General features: G+C 41.5%; 1 protein-coding gene across 2 annotated transcripts in view; it reads left to right on the forward strand.

The window, feature by feature from the left end:
• The window catches only part of SACS (sacsin molecular chaperone), an 83772-nt gene that overhangs the window by 13185 nt on the left and 48420 nt on the right, over positions 1 to 22167 (forward strand). For both annotated transcript variants that reach the window (XM_063102892.1, XM_063102894.1), the window contains exon 2: positions 1399 to 1911. In XM_063102892.1, coding sequence (XP_062958962.1) covers positions 1892 to 1911 — 20 coding nt within the window. In that variant the 5' untranslated portion in view covers positions 1399 to 1891. The remainder of the gene's footprint in view (positions 1 to 1398; positions 1912 to 22167) is intronic.

The following is a 22167-nucleotide window of genomic DNA, read 5'->3' on the forward strand; positions in this document are numbered from 1 at the left end:
TCTATCCCTAGTAATATTTTTAATTGTAGCGAGTTACTGGGGAAGTGTTTTTGGAAAAGAGTTTGTAGTGAGTTTGAGTTCTTTTCCTGATTTTCATGAACTTCCAAGAATCTATAATGTAATTAGTATAGCTTAGATTATTATTCCTACATTACTTTTTTCCACAATGAATTGTTGTTGGATAGCTAAAACAGAGTAAGAAAATAGGAGCTGGTTTTTCAGTTTCTGAGTTTCCATCACTTCCTAGTTGGGTGAGCTTAAATGTAGTTATTTACCTTCCTGCACCAAGTTTCTTTAACATATTAGCATTTTTACCTCTCTTGTTCTGTCTACTTCAAAGAACCATAATATGATAATGTCTAAGAGAGCACCTTGAAAATAGTCAAGTATTTTATAACCATGACATTTGTGTGAATGGGCAGAAAGTCTAGTCTCATGTGTACCTCTGGCTTATCATTGTTGAATAAATTTGTCATTTTTCCCTTCTATTTATTTCTTAAAACGTTAGATTGTTGCAGGCACCAGTGGTTATTAATAATATTACCAGCATAACCATACCTTTCTGATAGACACATTTTACCCTTCTTTATCTAAGGCAGATGTTTTGCTTTCAAACATGAATTATTGTATGTGTAAAGTTGTAGGTTTACATTTAAAGAGTGTTGTTCTTGAAAAAAGACACACCTTGTGTATTAGTCTGTTTCTGTTACTTATAGTAAAATACCTGGGACTGGGTACTTTGTAAGAAAATGAAATTTATTGCTTACAGTTTCAGAAGCTGGGAAGTCCAAAGTCCAAGGATCACATCTGGTGAGGGTCTTCTTTGGTGGTGGCTTTACAGCAATGCAGGGGTCTTACAAGGCAGAAAATGGTGGAGTGGAGAGAGAGAGACTAACCTCCTTATCCACCCTCCCTTTAAAGCTCTAAGAACCACACCCATTACCACCATTAAACCATCACCTTAATCACCTCTTCTAGGCCCAACTTTTCAATTACCATAGTAGGATTTCCCACCGTTGACAGTTACAGTGGGGATCAAGTTCTTGGGGGACATTCAATCCAGGGCACCTTGTGTGAGGTGAAGCACATATTTCCACTTGGAAGAAGCCAGGGAAATTGAGAGAACATGAAACTGAGTTTTTAAGTAGATGTGTTTCTTATTTCTAGAGACCGACTCATATAGCTATGCATGTGCATTTGTTGGTTGCCTGTCTTGTGCGGAGAGGGATAAACTTCACGAGATTTGGCAGAGTGTAGTGCAACCAGCAGTTTATAATTAGAAAGTCGCTGGAGCTCAGAACTATGGCTGACTTCCATAAGGAATTACATTTTTAGTGCATTTACTTCAAATACATTTCCTTACTCTCTTCTTTACCCTTCCTTGTTTTTTTCTTTCAGGATTACAGAAGTGAGGCCGAGATGCCTGTGTCACCAGGGCAAGAAGAAAGGCTCTCTCACCAACAAGCAGTTTGCATCTGCTGAGATGTAGGAGAGAGGCACTGAGTCCAAGAACTTCTACAGCACATTCCCCCAGCACCTTCAAAAAGAAATACAGTAGATTCTCAGATGGAAAGAAATTAATTTTGCTTTGGGAGAAAGCCTAAAACCCTTGGCTAATCAATACTATTTTACCTTAAGAACTTCTGTAGGTTGCTGGAGCAGAAGGCAAGCATCATCAGACTGGGAAATCATACTTTAAGGAACACAACACAAAACACAATGTTTTCTGACATCAGATGATGAATGGACACTAAGGGAAAAACAGTCTTTTCACTGGCCAGTGGGAGCTAAACACGGAGTGCGCATTTAGAGAAAATACAAACGGAAGACTCCCCACAGGAGAAAGAAAATACTTTCATGATTTTCACAGACAGATACTCCAGAAGTAATCATGGAGACCCAGGAGAATAGGTAAATGAGTTTAATGTTTTAACTGACCACAATTTGCATGGAGATTTTTAAGGCTTGTTGAGTTTTTCCAAATGAGACATAGGTAGGCAAAAACAGGTAGGTGTGGCCATTGTAATAAAGAGTTGACTAGACATATCCATTTTCTCCTTCATAAAATGAATATATTAGTGTCTCTCACTGACCATATAATTATTCAGAAAATATAAAATAAACTGTACTCAAGTACTTGAACTTGTACTGAATAGCCTAAAAAAGGAGAGAGAGAGCACCCTGCTTTTCCTTTACAAACTACGATGATGGAAGTAATGCTTGCTCCTTTTCTCAAATGTAGTTGTTCGTTTATAAGAACATATGTTTATTTTACACGCTTGAGGATTAATGCAAAAGCATAGTATTTATGCATATTTATAATTACTCCTTAAATTTCTATGTGCTCTTCTTTTTTTCTTAAGCATTATAACAAAATACTCTTTCATTATTTTTGACTGCTGTATTCAAGGAGTACCTTCAATAATTGAGATTTTAGTGCCAAGGAAGACTTCATCTTGTAACCTAATGGTATCAACAGATGAAAAGACTTTTCAAATTTGGCTTTCCATACTTGAAACATTGAAAAGAAACCTTACTATTTATTTTTCTCTTTATCTTCCAAAAATGTTTACTCATTAGAGGAACCAAATGTTACTTTTTCACTAGAACTCATCTCTTAGCATATCAGGATGAATTTTGTGACTGATTGTTATTTAAATATTTGAATGCACAAGGGAGTTGAAACTACTTTATGGGTTTGATTTGTAATGAACAATTGGAATATTTGATTACTTTTCTATATTTTTAGTATTATGAGAAGTGATTTGAGATGAATCTTCTATTACTGATGCTAAATTTTTTAAACATGAGAGAAATGTACTTATACATCATCATATGTGTTATCTCTGTGGTATTTCTGTGGAATTTTTTTAACCTTCTAAAGTGCATGCATATTCATCTTCCCCCTAGTTTTGGAAGTAGGTGCTTTTTCAAATGAAAGGCCAACTCATTTTCATTTAACTTACCAGTTGACTGATTTGCTACAAGTAATTTCATTTATACACTTATTTTAAAGAGATGTGCTTATATAGAATCATTGATGCTGACCTGAACCGTGTTTTTCAACAACCAAGATTGATTTGACGCATTGGTATTTGCAGTCTCTAGGTGATAAATTCTATTTGTAGCTAGAAAAAAAGCATGAATTAGCTTTGAGTGTATCTTTGCAGAGATTTACATTATATAGGCTTTGGTACTTTAGGATTTCCGATTTACTTGGAGCTAAAATGTCAATGACTGAGGCTGGCTGGTTAGCTTGGTTGGTTAAAGCATGGGGTTCATAACACCAAGGTCAAGGGCTCGGATGCTAGTACTGACCAGCCACCCACCCCACCCCCAACAAATGTCAATGACTGGATATAACAATATTTAGGAAACATGGAGTAGAGTCGACATGTTGAGAGTCAAAACATCAAGTGTAAAGTTTTTTTTCTTGTAAACACACTTTTTTCATATGTGTAAAATTTGATCGCCTGGTCTTCTTGTTCCTGGGACAAGATCGTTTTTAACATTAAAAAGGATCCAGCCTAGGCTTCTTGAGCTCTGGGGTGTTTGCATGTGAGTTCACAGGACGGTGCGTGTGGGGGTGGTGGAGGCTGCCTCAGAGTCACGGCACTAACACAAAGAAGGAAGTTAAATCATCTATATAATAAGCCATATAAAATGCTATGTGTACAGTAAAAAAAAAATGCAGATATATTATTGAATATGTCTTCCTGAAATTATAAGCCAACGGCTACAATGTAGAGTCTCACTGTTGAAGGCTGCTTTGAAACTGGCTCCCTCACCTTTGTCTTTGGGAAACCCCAGAGCGTCAGTATGTGACAGTGCAAAGGGCATATTCCGGTATATGGAGGAGTGGACCAGATTTGGGGAAAATGCACTTAAGGGTTCCAGGGAAACAAACAGCTCTAGTCGTTGCAGTGTGTTAGGAATGTGGCGTATTTGGGATTGATTCAGGCTGGTGGCAGTGTCCAAGAGATTTTCTCTTAGGGGTGGGTCTCATTTGATGGTTGAGAAAACTGAGGTCACATGACTTGCTCAAGGCCATATCCTTTGTTAAAGAAAAAATTATTCTGACACTTTCAGGAAGGTAAGGACGACTGTATTCAGGACTGTTTTGGTAGGTTTCAAGACTGTCACAGAAGGGGAAGAGATGGGACTCAACTCTGAATACAGCAAAAACTGCTGGGGATTTATAGCCAGAGAGCAGAGTGATGGGGTCAGTGGATGGAAAATTACTAAGAGGAGACATGAGAGGTAAGGGGGACTCTTGCTAAACTGACTTGACAGGATGATCAGATGGGGAGAATTTGATTAGGTATGGAAGGTGTCCGATATCAAAAGTGGGGCGATTCTTGCTAAACTGGCTTAGCAAGAATTAATAATTCTTGACAATTCTTAACAATTGCGCTGGGCAAGTCAAGGATGAGGCCTGGCTGAAAAGAGGCTTAGAGGAGACTGAGTAACGTGCGGTTCAGGAGACAGTCTTTTTCATTCCTCACTGTTGTTCGAGGGAAGAAGAGCATACTTCTCTGAACAATTCAAGTCTATTTCTCACTTTTGTCATCTTTAGTTCATTAAAGACTAGCTAAACCATCTGCTGAGATTTGGAAGTGGAGAATATTTGCTGGATGGTTCAAGAAGACAGTCATTTAATAAGGAGAATTTCTATGAAAGTGAAAATAAAACAAAGCCAAGGAGCAGTGTGGGGGTCACAGATAGAAAATTGCTACAAGGAGACATCAAGGCTGGGGGATTCTCTTCTTGCTACAACTAGATGAGGCAGGCTGAAGACAGGGCCCAAGGACGAGGCCTAGCTGAAAGAGGTCTCAGGGGAGGCTGTCTCAACTTTGGTCCTTGTCAGGGTCATTGTCATTCCTCAACCTGCCTCTCCTGTCTTCCTCCACGCCCGCCCAGCGTGCCTGGCTCTGCATCTAACCTGGTTATTGCTGTGCAGTACTTTCAACTAGGATTCTCCAAACAAGCTTTTGTTCTTAAAATCATTCATTCAACTCACAGGTAGTCATCAGTTTTTATGTGCCAGGGACTTGGAAGTTATCAGGGAATGAAATCAGTATAAATACTGGCTTTTGTAAATTTTACATTCTAGCAGAGGAAGACAGAAAGCAAACAATAAATCTAACAAATAAGTTATATGGTACATTGTACAGCAGAATAAAAGGAAAGGTGGAAAAGGAAAAGGAGAGGAAGTCCAATGAGGTTATATGGGAACATCTGTTGTAATTTTAAATAGCGGCGTCGGGATAGACGTTGAGGAAAAGATGAAATTTGAACAAACGCTTGAAGGACATGAGGAAATTGGTCGTCAGCTATTTAGGTGAGAACGTTCCAGACAGGAGAACATGTGCAAAACCCCTGGCTGGGAGCTGGCGGGACGCTGGGGTGGGTGAGTGAGGGCTGGGGAGGCCAGAGCTGTGGTGGAAGCGGTGGCTGGCACCAGACCACTGTGAAGGAAGAGGGGATCCACTGCAGGGTTTCGAGGAGTGACGTGACCAACTGGCTTTCTCAAAGCATCCCGCAGCTGCTCTGCAGAGGGGCAGAGGTAGAGGTGGGGAAGTCCACCAGGGGCTGTGTGTAGCAATCCAGGTGACAGAGGATGGCAGCTCCGGCCAGGATGGAGGGTGTCACTGGTACTTACTTACCTGATGGCTCTTTGGTGGCTTATGTGTCAGCCTCTCCCATAAGGGTGTATTTCCTTACCATCTGGCACTGTCGGAATGCTGAGTACATTTAAGACGAGTATTAACAACAATTAACAAGTATTAGGTGTTGTGTTGCTTTTCCACAACAACCAATTCTCCAATTCTTTGATACCAGCTGGGTGCCTATAATTGAACTCAATTCTGACACTAACTAGGCAGAGTTAGTGCAGACTCCAGAGGTTAGGGGCTCAGTCCCACAAGATTGCCCCCACTCCAGATGCCAGCCACAAGCAGGGTCCCCAGGCCACCTGCACTTCTGCCTGGCTAACTACAAATTCAAAGGTTCCTAGGACCCTCCACCCTCATGTCCCAGGTTCGATAATTTGCTAGAATGACTCAGTCATCAAGAAAGTGCTTTACTTAAGATCATAGTTTGCTATAAAGGATGCAGTTGAGGAGCCGCCACATGCAGCAGATGCAGAGGACAAGGTGTGGGGGTGCGCGGCGTGGAGTTCTGTGCCCCCTCCTGGCACACCACCCGGCACCTTGATGTGTTCACCAACCTGGAAAGTTCCTTAGCTCCATTGTTTCAGAGTATTTATCAAAGTTTCACTACATATAAATGACTGATTGAATCACTGGCCATTGGTGATTGAACTCAATCTCTCCTCCCTGGAGACCAGGCAGTGGGCTGAAAGTGCCAACCCTTTGACCACCAGCCCCCATCTTGAAGCTTTCTAGGGGCCACCAAGAGTCACCCTCCTGGTGCATAAACTCAGGTATGGTCAAGTGCGGTTCCTTATGAATAGCAAAAGACGTCCCTATCACTCAGGAAATTTCAAGACTTTTAGGAACTCTGTGCCAGGAACTGGGGTCAAAGACCAAATGTATTTTTTTTATGGTACCACAATGGGAGTAACAAAAATTCAGAAGGGAGAGCAGATTCCAGTGACCTGGACTGACTAGTGGAGTTAAAGTGTGAAAATAAACCGGACAGGGAAGAGCAGGTGGGCAGCAGAGGGCCAAGGAAATGAGCCAGCCAGCCAACACATCTGATGAGGGACAGGAATGGATTCAGGCTTGGGGCCATGATCTAGTGGCAGTGACCCAGAAGTAGAGCCAGGGTCCAAAGAGGACCAAGAGGATTAGCATTTGTTCCACACCTCCTGGGTTTCAGTTCATGAGTATAAATAAGGTCAATTAATATTTACGGGCACATCTCCATGGCGCCAAGCTTTCCCTTGCTTGACAGGAGCTTAACCCCCATGCTTCTCCTGTCTGCTTAAATTCTTCCCCAGCTATTTCTGGGCGTCCTTGGGGCAATGACATCTCATGTGGGCTTGGTAGCAAGTGTGCTCATGTTCTTTCCACTTGAGCCTCCTGGTGCAGGGCCGTGCCATGGCCTCTGCAGCTGGCGCCCTCTGTGAGACGTTGTCCCAGTGCATTGTCCCAGTGTACCCAGCAGACCTCTTGAGCCCAAAGCAACTGCAGCCAGTGGGCAGGGTGGGGAGGGTAAGGGAGTGGCTTCTCCTCAAGTCCACTCTAATCGTGTTTTCTGAAAGGGAGGAGACGCTGCATGCACTCAGCCCCACCCAGGATTCCAAGAGTGATGTGGCTTCACCTTCTGTTCTCCTGGGCTCAAAACCAGTCCCTCACCTGTGGCCAGGAGAGGGAGGGTGGTGCCTGTCTTGTTCCTTCTGTGTCTCCTCCTTCCTCTTTTCCGTAGATACCTTTGCATCCAAACAAAACAAAATGAACTCTCAATATCCTCCCACCCCCATTAAGAGAAAACAAACTGTGTAATGGAAAGAGTACAAACTTTTGAGCCAGACATACTTGGCTTGCATCTTGGCTTTGCCATTTGCCAGACCTGTGGCCTTGAATCAGTTACTTTTTACATAACATGGGAAAAATAATACCTGCAATGTGTCAGATTCGAGCTCACGAATGCCAAATACTCAGCACAGCGTCTGACACAGAGCGAGTGTGCCCAGGGAAGAGAAGAACCATCGTTCTCGTGACTCCATCCTCCAGAAACTAGCACAAAGTCTGGCCATCAAAGGCATTGTTTTCTAAATGTGTGAACGGGTGGTCACACTGTGTGGAGAGGGCATCAGTCAGGTGCTCAACAGTCAGATTAGGATCAATCGAGAGTTTATATGCAAAGGGTGGAGAGGAACCAGGAGAAAGCGTTGAGGAACCTGGAGCGAGTAGCAGTTGCATTGTCGCTGCCCGAGACCTGCGGGACTAGGGTAGGAGCGATTACTTGAACGTTAAAGGATTAAGAGTAATAATGAAGAGTGAGACCCTTGAGAAGCACAGTGATCTTGGGCTGAAGGGCACGGCCAGGCCGTGGTGAGGCTGCAGGGGGGTGTTGGGGACGAATCCCCCTCACTCTCCTCCTTCCCGCAGCTCCTGCTGGGGCTCCCGCAGGCTAACTTCCTCTGTAGCCAATGTGCCCCCGAGCCCTGTCGCCCAGACAGCTCAGCCGGGCCAGAGACAAGGGTGGACAGGGACCTAAGGGACAAATGGAAGACATTTGAATATGCGGAGAGGTGCTTGGGCTTCCCTCTCCTTTATGCGGAATTGACAGAAATCCCACGCTTAGCCTTTGTGCCCCTTCACCTCTTCTAACAAATGTTGTCGTGTCCAAGGAGCATCCATGTGTCCATTACGCAGATTCAGCAACTATGGAAAATCTGCCCAATTTGTTTATATCCCATTTTTAATTCGCTTCAGCATTTTAAAGCAAATCCTAGACATCGAATTGCACTAGTTCCCAGGGCAAGACCTTGTGGTAGCATCTTCTCTGAGGGGCACAGTCATGTGGTGGCACTTCTCGAACGGTGTGGTGGTCACCTGGGGGAGCCCTGAGGGTGGCTGCATGCCAGGCAGGAGTGTGCTGGGGGGGGAGGGACTCCAGTGTGTGGTGCCAGAGCAAGTGCAGTGCAGTCTCCTGAGTGAGGGACAGTGACAACCACTGAAATCATTTGCCATTTAACATTTATCTTTTGACACTGTATGGGAAGGCCACCATCACTGAAAAGTCAACTGATAGCTTTTTCATGAGAATAATATAAAATTAGCATGTTATCCAGCACAAAACATTAGGGTATAAAATTATCTCATTTACTGAATCTCCTGGTTGTGGTTGGGAAGGGATTCCACATAGAAATGGTAACTTAGAGTCAAAGTGACTCAAGATTTTTAAAAAGTAAGCAGTAGTAAAAATGACTTATATTTGAACCTTTATTATAAATTATTCTTATTTCTAGTATGTTATGATATAGAGCAGTAGTTATAATAAAACAGTACAGATACTAAACACTGATTCTTTTCTGAGTCAAACACAGTTTGAAGCCTATAGCAGCTCCTAGACTAAGTAAATAGGTTCTGTAGAAAGGATAATTTCTAACCCCTGTAGAGTGAATAGAAAAAAATCCCTTGGAAAAATGTAGAAAATGCTAAAAAAAAAAAAAAGATCAGAAAAACTGTGCAAATGTGGTTTCGTATTATTGTGAATGCTGGCATATGCAGGTGTAGCTGAGCAATTTGATGTGTTGACATAAAATTAAAATTCTCCCTTCACCACAAGAAGCAAAAACACAAAGAAAGGAATTGATGCTTCTCATGTTGGAGGAAAATAGTGGCTAAACACAGAGTTAAAAAAGAACAGATTTCAGACACTGTAATTTATTCTTTTATCTGCATGGAGAAGAACAGAGCAAATCGTCCTTCAAAGAGAATGATGTACTACATACCTCTTGTACACATACACCATCCTTTTTTTTTTTTTTTTTTTTAAATAAAGGAGGCTTAGCTCAAGCCTCCAGTATCAGATCTTGCTAAACCCGGAGAAGAGGATAGAGTTTGGCAAGGAGAGAGTGTGCTTTGCAGATACGGTATTAAGTATGAAGGCAACTGATCATTTCTTTCTGCCCACTGACCAGGGTCATTAGAAAAAGCAAACACTCAGAGCCATCATTATATCCACATTTTACTAATTCGTAGTACCCTATCATCATATTCTTTGGATCCATAGAAGATGTTACAATAAGAGATTGTTAAGAACCCTTACTTCCTATGTTGGAACAGGGGATTGTTTTCATGCATTTCTAAAAGAAATTACACTAATGTTACCTGACTTAAACATTTAGTGAAGACTGCACAAGGGGTTAGGTTAGGGCTCGTAATCCCATTGCTTTGATTCATAAAGTGGATTCTCCATGGATAAGTTGCCTTAACCATCTGTGTTCAGTCAGTTGACTGTTTAAACCATGCCTAGTTGTTGGTTGTTTATTTTCACTTAAGGTTTTTAAAATTCAGTAACCCACATTTTCCAATTTATAATTTTTCTTTTGGGTTGTCTTATGTTCCAAAAAGGTTAGTTTTTATATACATTATTTCTCACAATTAAAAAGTCACTTGAATGGATTTTAAGCTTAAGGGACAATTAAATTGCAGGTTCATGCTAAGGACCAGCATTCTCTGACCTGTGCTTTCCACTGGGTGAACTCCAGGGACCCTTCTCTTATCTGCATCACCTGGATGGATTCAAACTGTCACCCCCACAAATGAATGGTACCTTCTCAGATAAATGGTTTAATATCAGCCATAAATAGAGGGATCAGCTGATCTATAAAGGGTCTTCCAGCTCTGGAGTGAAGCCCTTAGGACAATAAGTACTCAGTAAATGCTAACAGTTTTGCAGTTTAGGGGGGAAAATGTTTCAGATCCTGCAGCAGAGCAGATCATTCCTTCATCCTTTGATCTTCCAGAGTCTGAATCCCAGCTTTCCTTTGGCCCTGTCTGCCTTTTCACCATTATATTTCCCCAGCTGATGTACAGTGAAGGAATGCACCTCTTCCTTATGCTTTGAAAAATTGTTGGAGTTTGCTATGAAAGGCTAAATCAACTCACAACCTTATCTAATAACCAGTTTATTAGTACCTGTCCAATAAGAGAATTATTAAAGGAAAGAGAACTGAAAGGAAATTTTAAAAATTAAGAGCACACTTTTCTTTCCCAAATTTAAATTTGTACAGTGCTTACGAGGGGCCAAACACGTGACCACCATGGCATTCACGGATTTGGCAGGGAACGATGTGGCACGTAGAATGATGTATGAGAGATTGTAACCCAGAGGGAGTTTCAGTAGTTTATGAATAAATGCGCTTGATGCCTATGTGATCACTGATGAGTGGAAGTTAAATGCTGAAGATGTTCAAGAAGGTGGAAGTCACTTTGTATTGGCTTGACTAGGGAAAGCTGGGCATTGATCGATGGGGCAGAATCTCAATAGTGTTATTAGAGTCTTCCCATCTCTGATATCTTTAAGAGCTACCTCCTGAAATGTGAAGGAGCGTTTGTTTCCAGCACTCCATTCATGCAATTAATGACTTTAAATATAAAATGGATATTCTCCCATTATAAGATTTAAGGCTTCAACGTTAGCCTTTTTCCTGAGAACGATCTTGCAATTTCCCTCTTACTTATCTCAGTCCTCATACACTTCTTATGCACTGGCTGGGTTCTGCGCCAGGCACTGGGGTATGGGAGAGAGTGGTGGGGTGGACAAGGGATATGGGGACCTGTTTCCTGCTCTGGAGGCGTTCACAGTCTCCAGAGGGGGACCCAGCCACATAAATACATGGATTAGTCAAGGCGGAAGACCTGGGATGGATCGATACACAAAGTGTTAAGAGACAAAGAGAAAGGAGATACAAACCTTGTCTGTCATGTACTTGTCCCGTTTTTTCTTAAACAGTGCGGGATAGAGCAAGACGGTTTCATAATTGAAGTGACTTTTGAGTGGGGACACCAGGGATGGGTAAAGAGTTGAAGATGTAGGGAGGAGGCAAACGCTGCAGGAGGAAACAACGTGCTGAGTGTTGTGCGAACAACACTCAGAAAAGTATGACAATGTGACCACCCCTGCAGAGTCTGGGGGCCACTCAGGAAGGAGGCGCAGGAGATGGCTGCAAAGGTGAGCCTGTCTTTGAAGCGTTCGGACTTTATCATGTGGGTAACTCGAAGTCCTAAGTATCTTTATGCTGGGAGGGATTTAGACATGCTCAATTATAGAATAGCTCTATGGCAATATGAAGGATTTATTGGAGGGAAATGATCTGGGACAGTGGGGGCAGTTGGGTCTGAGTAAGAGGGTAAGGACCTGTACCAATACGAACACGAGGAGGCAATGGATCCAAAATATTTTTCGCATGGCTGAACACTCAGACATGGTGGCCGACTGGATGTGTTAGTAGAGTGTTGAGAATGACCAACCTTTATTCCTTGCAATATTTAGTCTGCACCTGTGATTTCTTCAGATTATTTAAAACAAGGGAGAAAACATTCAGGAAACAGAAAATGAAACCAAAGGCTTGAAAGTCAAAAACACATATCATCATTTTGTTGCCAATGAATTTAAAAATATGTTTTATGAGCTATATTCTTTTTTCACTGAATGGTTTTCTAATTGGTAAGTTCTTTATGCACATAACTTAGCCATTATTTTTATAAAGGTTTTAGAAATAGGGAACAATCATTATTTATTTAGATTTAGGTTTAGATGTGTTCTGAATAAAATGTACACTTCAATGTTATTATTTGCTTTTCCTATTAAAAATTTTATACTTGATGCTTTGAAAACATTCATTTTTATAATCAGTGAGTAAATAGATATTCTTTTTCCATTTTATAACTATTGCATTTATCCACTGAAATCCTATCAAGATAAAGTTTGAAATGGTTTGAGAAATGAGCAGAAGGTAGGATTTGAACAGATGAAGCTTCTGTTTAATTGTAGTAATCACGTAAAATCCAGTCATTTTGTTTTTTATGGATTCATTCCCAGTTTTCCTTAAAAAAACCCTTTTGACCTATTTCTAACTGGCATTTTCTTTGTGTCCCCTGTGGTGGTGGATGCCTGCCAGCTCCTATAATTGTTCCACAAGACAGCAAATGTGTGCAGCTGTTTATAATCTCTTATATGAGGAAGCCTGTAGCATGCTTCTCTTTCACTAAAAAGCAAAGAGAAAATACAGTGTTATTCTTCACAAATTTATAGATCTGTAATTTTGTGGGGATGGTTTCTGTGATTCGTCTTTCAAGTTATTGTGGCATTGGCTCTGCACAGAAATAAAATAATGATAATCCTCTGAACTGCTCATTGACAATATCACTTCAAATCCAGATATTCAGAAATGGAATAAATGAGAACTTTTTTTTTATTTTAAAAATCTTTAACAAATATAAGCAAGAAATATTAAAAATAAAATATGACAAAAACAAATCAGTTTTTTTTTTTCCCTCAAGTAAACTCATGTTTCTCAATTACAAGGGCAGGGCACTTGGGGAGCGGGTTGGGGAGCAGCCAAGATGGAGAGGTTTAAGGTACTCAGAACACCCTTTGCCCACGTCACATTTTTTCTGGCATTGCCTTTGACTGCTCAGATGCCAAAACAAGAGAGAAGGACGGGCCGGGAGAGGCCGAGGGTGAGATGTGGTCCCCACGAAGGGCCTGTGCTCTCCTGTCGCGGTGCCCGTGCCCAGAGCCCGTGCCCATCCCAGGAATGAGCGGCGCTGCTTGTCCCAGTCGTCTTCACAGTCACCCTGGGAGGCAGGTGTGACCAGTCCAGTCTCACAGGGAGGAAGCGAGCCTGGAGCGGTGGCAACGTGTCCACTCCCTGCCAGCTGCAGGTGTGGGAGCTGGAGTCACCCCCTCCACACGCTGAGAGGGTGACTAAGGCAGATAAAGGACAAAGCAGGACAATTAAAGACAGAAAAAGTGAGCAAATACATATAGTGTATTTTGACGTTTTCTGTTCATAGTATTTCCTTTTTTTATGTTCAATTTAATCTGTTTTTTGATGGAATATTTCATGCGTTTATACCCTAATTTTTCTTCTTTTTCATTTAGGGCTGAGACTCGGCTCAAATATGCTAATTATTAGCATGCATTAGATTTATTTTAATGTACATATGCTATCACCAATTTACTTTATTTCTATATTTTCTATATAATGTTGCAAAAGAGGATGTTTGATCAAAGGTTATCATAAATGGAAGAAGAATTTAGAAACCTTGTGTGGTTTTAATATTACTTGAAATAGCCAATACAGTCAAGATGTGTCACCTTTACAATATCTGAGGGCCTGAGTCACCTTTTTCCTTTCTAATGCAAGCATGGCTATGTTTAAGGCCCTACTGGTTGATTTTACTTTGGCAACCAGACAACCAGCTCTCATTAAAATTAATAACAGATTTGAAAGCCTCATGTAAAGTCAGTACAATCCTGTTTTCTCATAACTTTTACAGCACTCTAGGGAATTCATAATGCCTTGTTTGGAAGTAGGAAAGCAGGAATGCTAACTCAGAAATGACATCATTTCCCAAAGCATTTTTAATGAAACTAAAAATAAAAGTTAAGCAATTATGTCTACATTAGCACAAGGAGAAGGGAAATTTTGTCATTTGTCTGTCTTACTGGTGATTGAATGTGGCCTGTTGGATAAATTCCACCTGGGCCACCAGCATTTGTGGTGGAGGATCTGGTCTTTTCTGAAAGATGCTGCCGTGCATCAAGCTGGGACCATGGAGCTGGGATCCAGGCGCCCTGCTGTCACCCTGCTCTCTGGAGCTGCTGGCTTAGGGAGGGGAAGCGGACTAAGAGACAGGATGAGGCTCACAGCCCTGGTGCCTTGAGAAGCATCAGGCATCAAAGTCTTGGGTTGAATGCTCCGAAATGGACACTGAGGAAGGAAGGAAGGAACATCTATGCACAGGTCATGTGAGAGCACCTGGTGGGTTAACGTCATGTGCTGGAGCCTGGCGTGGAAGGACAGCTGGGAGGTGGGGAGAGTTTGGTGGCGGGTAGTGAGACATGAGAGTGAAAAGAAGAACTTGTATGTTCTGATAAGAAGTTTTGTTATATCTTCTTTATGTATGTTTTTGGGGGTAAATATGTCAGTTCTGGCCATTCTGATAATGGACTGGGGACATCGTAAGAAGGGAGTCAAATGAGCAAACCACTAGGCTCCCCAGAAGAGCTGAGGCAGCCACATCAAGGTTTTTGTGCCCAGAGGGATTCTACAGATGGTGGTCCTGGAAAAACCTTTTTTAAAAAAATTATGTTAATTTCTTTTAAGTGTAATTCACATAAAATTCACCATTTTTAAGGGTGCAATTTAATGGTTTTTAGGATATTCATAACATTGTGTAACTATCACCACTGTCTAATCCCAGAACATTTTCATCATCCCCCGAAGCAACTCCAAACCCACGAGCACTCACTCTTCATTCCTACCCCCCACCGCCCCTGGCAAACACTAACATACTTTTTGTCTCTAGGGATTTGCCAATTCTGGACATTTCATGTAAATGGAATCATACAATGTGTGGTCTTTAGTGACTGGATTCTTTCATTTAGCCTAATGGTTTAGAAGGTCGTCTATATTGTAGCATGATTCACTACTCCATAAAATTGTTACAATGAATTTATAGTTTTCCACCAAGAAAACCAAGACTAGAGCAAGGGGAGAGGGGGTGGAGGAGGCAAAGATACCCAGGGGTCAGGAGCATTCATTCATTCACTTATTTGACAATATTAATTGAGTACCTATGGTACTATGGACTGAATGTTTGTGTCCCCCCAAATTTATATGTTGAAGCCCTAATCTCTAATGTGGTGGTATTAGGAGGTGAGGTGTTTGGGAGGCAATTAGGGTTAGATGAGGTCATGAGGGTGGGGCCTTCATGATGGGATCAGTGCCATTGTAAGAAGAGATGCCAGAGAGTTTGCTTCCTCTCTCTCCACACTCACACAAAGAAGAGGTCGTGTGAGCACAAGTCATGAGAAGAGGCCTGAGAATGAAACCTACCTTGCCCATGCCTTGATCTTGAACTTCCAACCTCCAGAACTGTGAGAAATAAATTTCTGTTGTTTAAGCCATGCAGTCTGTGGTATTCTGTTATGGCAGCCCTAGCAAACTAATACACTCTGGCACGCCAGACCCTGTTCTAGGTGCTGGGGAGAGAGCAGAGAAATAAACAGATAATGGCTTTGCTCTCATAAAGCAGATTCAAGGTGGCCACCTGTGGCCATGATGGAGTGAGCCGGGGGAGATGACACAGGAGGCAGGGGGATACTGAGCCCAAGGGAGATGAGGCAGGGGACGAAGGGGAGATTGGCCATTAAGGCCTTAGCTGAAGGTCTCTGACACTGAGTGACATGGGAAGCCATTGCTATGTGACTTTTCATCTTCCACTCACCATTTACATCTATTTTGCTCTAGTTTTCTCTAGCCACACCTTCCACAAGACTCTGACTGCCACCTGTGGTCTTCCATGCTTTTATGCAGACATGGGATCACCAATTCATTGCACATGTAGTCATGTACTGAACTCAAAACTCTTTGTAAAAACAGTATTTGTATTTGAATAGTCATTCTGAGAAAGACCTAAGAAGAGGAGTAAGGAGACACTGATGGTGCTGAAGACAGGTAGTGGAGGGCTGAGGGGAAGCAGACATCAGGTGCAGGATGCCCCAGGAAAGCATGAATAGAAAGCTAGCAAAGAGCCACCCAAACTGACAGGGAAATGCACTTGTCTGTTCTTCCAAAGTCAGATGAATCTGATAGAAAGCTGTGATGGAGGGGGGTTATTAAACAGGGAAGTTGGCTTTATGAGATAAGCATTGAGATGCAGCGCTTTCTCCTAGCTGAGGTAATACTATTATTAGTGACACCGTTGGACATCCTTTTCTGCCCTGCTGTCATGGGTGTGGGGCACTACCTGCTGTTCCTCTCCTTTGATTGCTGTACGTGTCCTGCCATAACTGCACAAGGCATTTCAGGATACGACAGAAGATTAGCGGAAATATAGAGGTTTCTCCTCTTTCGAATTGTACAGAATCTCTCTGGGCACAGACAGTTGAAAGTCTTGTGGCTGGCTTCCATCAATGATAACAGTTTATTATGATTCAGAGTCATGACGACTCATAGTGTGTTAAAAGAATTGAACAATTGCCGTCTACATACCCAAGAGCACGCACACACACACACGACTGCATATACACAACCTCATGCACATGCCAGCTGTCTCATAGGAATATAAATAAAAATGAAATGCTTCCCTTTAAGTAAATAGTAGTCACTGAGTGAACTTAAAAACAAAAATCAATACTAAACAATATCCTTTTAAAAAAATGTGTCCTGATTATGTTACTAACAGGCTTTTAAAAACTTACCAGTTACATTGTTTTTCAATATTTCTACAGGCACTTTGAAAATATTTTGCTATGTAGATTAGAACAATGTTGTAGATAGTGCTGTTGGGTGATCCAACAGTCACCCACAAATCCCTACTCTCTTGCTGGAACCTTCTTCTATAGAGACTTAAAAAAAACTAAATATTCATTTTCTCTGCCTTTCTTGCAGCTAGGGGTGGTTATGTGATAAAGTTCTGGCCAGTGAGTGAGAAATAGAAGTTAGGTGGGAAAATTTTCTTGTTTCTCTAATAAAACAGATAAAGATAGTGTCTCCCCTTTTGCCTTCTTCCTGCACTAAATATATATATTAGATCTGTATTAGCTATTTTAAGACAGGAAGAGGAAGACCCAAAACATCGCTGGGACACTGGTCCTGACATTGTTGAGGAACAGCCTTCCTACAGATTTCCTGGTATGTGAGAAAAAACAAACCCTTATCGGTTTAGCTATCGCTAGTCAAGTAATCAGTTACTTACACCAGAAGCATTTCCAGCAGAACCAAAACCAAAATAAAACTTTGCAACTAATGTTAAGAGTGAAGTTGAAATGCACCCATATATGCAGTCATTCATTCAACTCTCAAACATCTTAAGTAACACTTATTGAATATTACCATGTGCTAGGCCCTTAAGATATGAAGAAGAATGCAAAGGCGCCCCCATTGCAATGAATAAAAATTAATGATAAGGAATACAAGTATGGTATGTGCTGTAACAGCAATGTGAAGACAAGGTATATAGAAAGAAATAGCCTGGAAGAGTCAAGGAAAGCTGCCAGAAGTGGTGGTTCTTGGACTGGGACTTAGGGATTTATTAGACTGACAGTAATGGAAAAAGGACTGCAGACAGATGGGAGCAACTAAGGTAGGGTACATGGGGATGGCCTGGCAATAGGAAGCAGTACATGCAGTTTAATATTTACTGTTACATAGTGCTCGGGCTCTGGGCTACCTGTGTTATAGCCATAGGATGATAGGTAAAATGTTTAGGTTTATTTTTCTTTATCTGAAAGTTGAGCTTTTATATATTTCACGAGGTTGCTGGAAAGAGCAAATGAGCTAATTCACAGAAGGCTTTTAGCAGGTGCCTGGCTCATGGTAAATATTCCACTTTGGTCATGGAGATAGAATATGTTGTGGGTAGTGGGGTGGCCTGAGAGGTATCTGAGAAGGTTGACTGGGGCTAAATTGTGATGGGCCTTGTATGCCATGCAGAATAACTTGAACTTGATCCTACAGTCATTGGAAAATTCTTGGAGGTTGGGAAGCATAGAACTAAGTCAACAATGGCCTCCTAGTTGTCAAATGCTAGGGACACTTTACCTGTGGGATACATGGCACTGCTGGTTCCCTTCTTGAAGCTTTTCACTTAATCTCACTGATAACATTTTTTTCTTGATTTTGTTCCTATTTTAAGCCTCCTACTAAGTCATCCTTAATACTGCTGCCTGAGGAATCTTTGTAAAATGCAGTCAGTTATGATCACCTAACTGGATTAACATCTGAAAGGGGCTTCCTGTTCAGTTCAGGTAACTCTGTATATGACATAAGGGAGACTTCTGGAACATATTCCTGCAGACTTCTCCAGGATCATTGTGATCTATGCTCTCCCACGAATTTTACCCTCTGTTCCTATCATACGGAGCTACTAGAAGTTCCTCAGCTTTATTGTTTTCTCTTGACTACATGATTTTGCAGGTGCTATTTCCTCTCCCTTAAGGATCTTTTTCTTTGTCTATTTGGCTTATGGTTTTTACTCATTCTTTAGGACTTAACTGTATTGTGTGTCCACAATATCTGCACCTTTTTATTTTCCAGCTAACAGCCTCTGCTGACTTGTTAAACAAAGGAATAATTATACCTTTGTCTTTACATAACCGGTAAACATTCCCCAGAGGAGACAAATTCATTGGTTCCTACTGATAAAAGGCATGCTATTAGACACATTCTATTCATGAAATCACAAAGCATTGTTTCCGGGTAGTTCACTTTTGGCCTCGTGCTAGGCTTCCAAAGTGCAGTCCACATGATGTGTGTGGCTGAGAATGGACCAGAGTAAGGGGAGCCTGGTAGCTATTTAGTAATTTTTGCATTGGACCAGACTGGAGTTTGCTAATTACCCTGGATAGGATTTTCGGTTACTAAAATGGGTCCACTTTAGGGACTGGAAGAAGTTCATCACCCAGGAGTGGTGGCGGGGACAGGAAGACAGGGTTCCTGCAGGATACCTCACCCAGGGATGAGGAAAGCACGAGTTAAAATGCGTCATGAGAAGGAATAACATTGTTTTCTGCTTCTATCCTTTAGAGTCCAGCTTGTGCAATAGAACAGTTTTACAATTGAAATAGACTCAAGGGTGGTCCCACGATTCCCCATGAGCTGTTAGTGTGGACTCACTCTGAAAGAAGGGGCTGATGTTTTGACTTCTTGCTGTGGTGCTCTTGGTAATATGCTCCTATGGGATGAGTCAAGGCTCAGCTCCACTGTTGGTCCGTTTCTGTTGCTTATAACAGAATACCTGAAAATGGATAATTTATGATAAAACAAAATTTGTTTCTTAAAGTTCAGAGGCTAGGAAGTCCACCATTCAGGGGCACATCTGGTGAGGGCCTTCTTCTTACTGGGAACTCCCTACAGGGTTCTGTGGTGACCAGGGTGTCACAGGGCAAGAATGGGCCGAACAAGAGCCAACCTTCTCACTGCTCTCCTTATAAAGCCATCAGAACCACACCTGTTACTCCATGAATGAATCAATCCATTCACAATCTAATCATCTCTTGAAGGCCCCACCTTTCAATTACCATAGCAGGATTTCCCACCCTCTTCACACTGTTACAATGGAGATCAAGTTTCCAATACGTAAACTTTTGGGGGGCACATTTGACCCATAGCATATACATTTCTTAGAATACATCAGTTTTGAAAATTTCCTTCTCATTATAAATAGTGGTAAAAATTCATGAACAAAGATTTATTGAAGTGAGTACAATTTTGATAAATTAAAATACCCATGTAAACATCAATAGGGTTAATTAGCCTAAGATATTTCTTCTCAATGAAATGTTATACAGAGATTAGAAATAAGCTTTATGCAACGTTAAAAATGTTGAAAATACTGTGTACCCATAGTATAATTGCAATCATATTAAAAATCTGAAATTAATGACAGTGTACAAAAATGTTGCTTTTATTGGGGTGCTAGAACTATGAATATTGTTTGAGTTTATTTCTTTCTACTTTTCTGTGTTTTCCAGACCTTCTTTCCCTCCTTCCCTCCCTTCCTTTTTTCCGTCCTGTTTATCATATTTTTTGAGCACCTATTCTGTGTAAAACCTCTTTCAGGCCCTGGGAAGCTATCCCTAAAGAAGATAGATACCAATTGCAAATCTCATTTGTGGCAGGTTGGGGGATTAACTGGAGAGGAGGAAACAAGAGAAGGCAGACGAGGTAGGAAGTGATTGTACCAATCCAGCTCAAAGGTGATGGAAGCGTCGATACTATCAGTTGCTCTGTGCCCGCGTTCTTCTTACAGAAGCTTTTTCTCGGTAATCTGTTTCCTGCATTTCATTCAAGCCTCTGTTCAGATGTCACAGCTCAGGAAGGAGTTCTACAGACACCCTGTCTTCCTTGCTCTGTGATATTGTCCTGCCCCAATCCCTGCCCCCTAAATAGAGCTTATCCCTGACATCATAGGAGGAATTCATACATTATTTGTCTATTTGTTTATTATTTGTCTTCATTCCCTAGAATGTAAGCATGAGATTAGGGACTTTAGTTTTGGGGGGTTTTTTTTAGTCTTCAATAAAAGATATTTATTGATTTTAATAACCGCCATCAGTGCAGCCTTTATAAGCAAGGAAAGAGCCTGTGGTTTGGAGTAAGCCCTGAGTCCCAGGCCTAGCTCTGCCACCTTCCAGCCGTATAACTTTCAGCAAATCACTTCATCACTGAAACCCTCAAGATCCTCACTAAAGTTGATTCCTACCTTTTTAAACTTTTGGAACTCATATACAAGGATACATAAAAACATGGAAAGATTTGCATTATCTTTTAACTCTATTTTTCCATGAACTTTTTGAAGTACTCTCACATTTATTGATGGTTTTTGTCAAAATAATCCCATTGTTTATATAGACAATGTACATTAGAAACCATCATTGTACCCTTAGAAACGAGACAAGGAAACCTACAGAACTTGGGGTTTCTCTCACTAATATCAATTACGAAAACCTGTTATAATATTTTGTCACTTTTGTCTTGTTCAACTACTAGCTGCCCAAGTTCAATTTTGCTCTTCTGGCTTTGCAGTCTTTTGTGGTTTATTCTCAGCTGCCAGTTAAGGTATCGTGTTAAATGTCTCACTGATGACATACCCTGATCTGTGTCTTAACCACCCCACAACCTGCCCCCCATGTGCCATTGGTTCCAAACCTCAACTCCTTGCTCGGCTCATCAAAATTTGTTCCCAGGAACAGGTCGGCTGCCTGCCCTCTTTCAAAAGCAAATTCAAAAGTCATATATTGATGAAAATAGAAGTCAGCTTTTATCAGGAATCCCAGTGACCTGAGGAGAGATGTTAGGCTAATCCATATCTACAGTAAACCTGAAGGAGAGTGGCCAGGCTAAAGCCATCTCAAAGACTCAGATTTACAGAGGGGTTTTTAAAGAGGGGCTTGAGGGAAAGGAATGTGGGAAATGAAAAGCAGGAGGGAGGGGACTGCGATCTGTGGCGGCTCCGTGCAAAGAGCCAGGTGCAACGTCTCGCCAAGGCTCCGTCTGGTTTCTGCTCCTGTCCTTGCTGTTATCTGAGGGTCCTCCTGGAGTGCTGGAATCAGTACAGCTTTATCGATGTCTTCCTTGGTCTCCCACGGTCTGGATACTACATGCAAGTCTGCAAGTTTCCAGGTTCTGGCTGGCTCCGAAACAACTTTACATTTATGTAAATAATGTCATCTTGCCCCGTAATCAAGGTTAGAAATATCAAATAACTGTGGGAAAAGAGGAAACTCAGAGAAACGCATGCCAAGAAAAAACCTGTGTCCTTTTAAAATCTTTTAGAGCCCATGCAGTTTTAGGTCCCAATGTGGCTTTAGTCCTGCTCACTCCAATGTTGGCACCTCTTCTCATCAATTTTTCTAGTGTTTCTGAGCTACTTTAAAAAACAAGTTGTTTTTTTTTTTTTAATTGTGGTAAAATACATATAACTTAAAAGTTACCATCTTAACCACGTTCAA

Source organism: Cynocephalus volans, chromosome 7 (assembly GCF_027409185.1).
Source record: "Cynocephalus volans isolate mCynVol1 chromosome 7, mCynVol1.pri, whole genome shotgun sequence".
Lineage (NCBI taxonomy): Eukaryota > Metazoa > Chordata > Mammalia > Dermoptera > Cynocephalidae > Cynocephalus > Cynocephalus volans.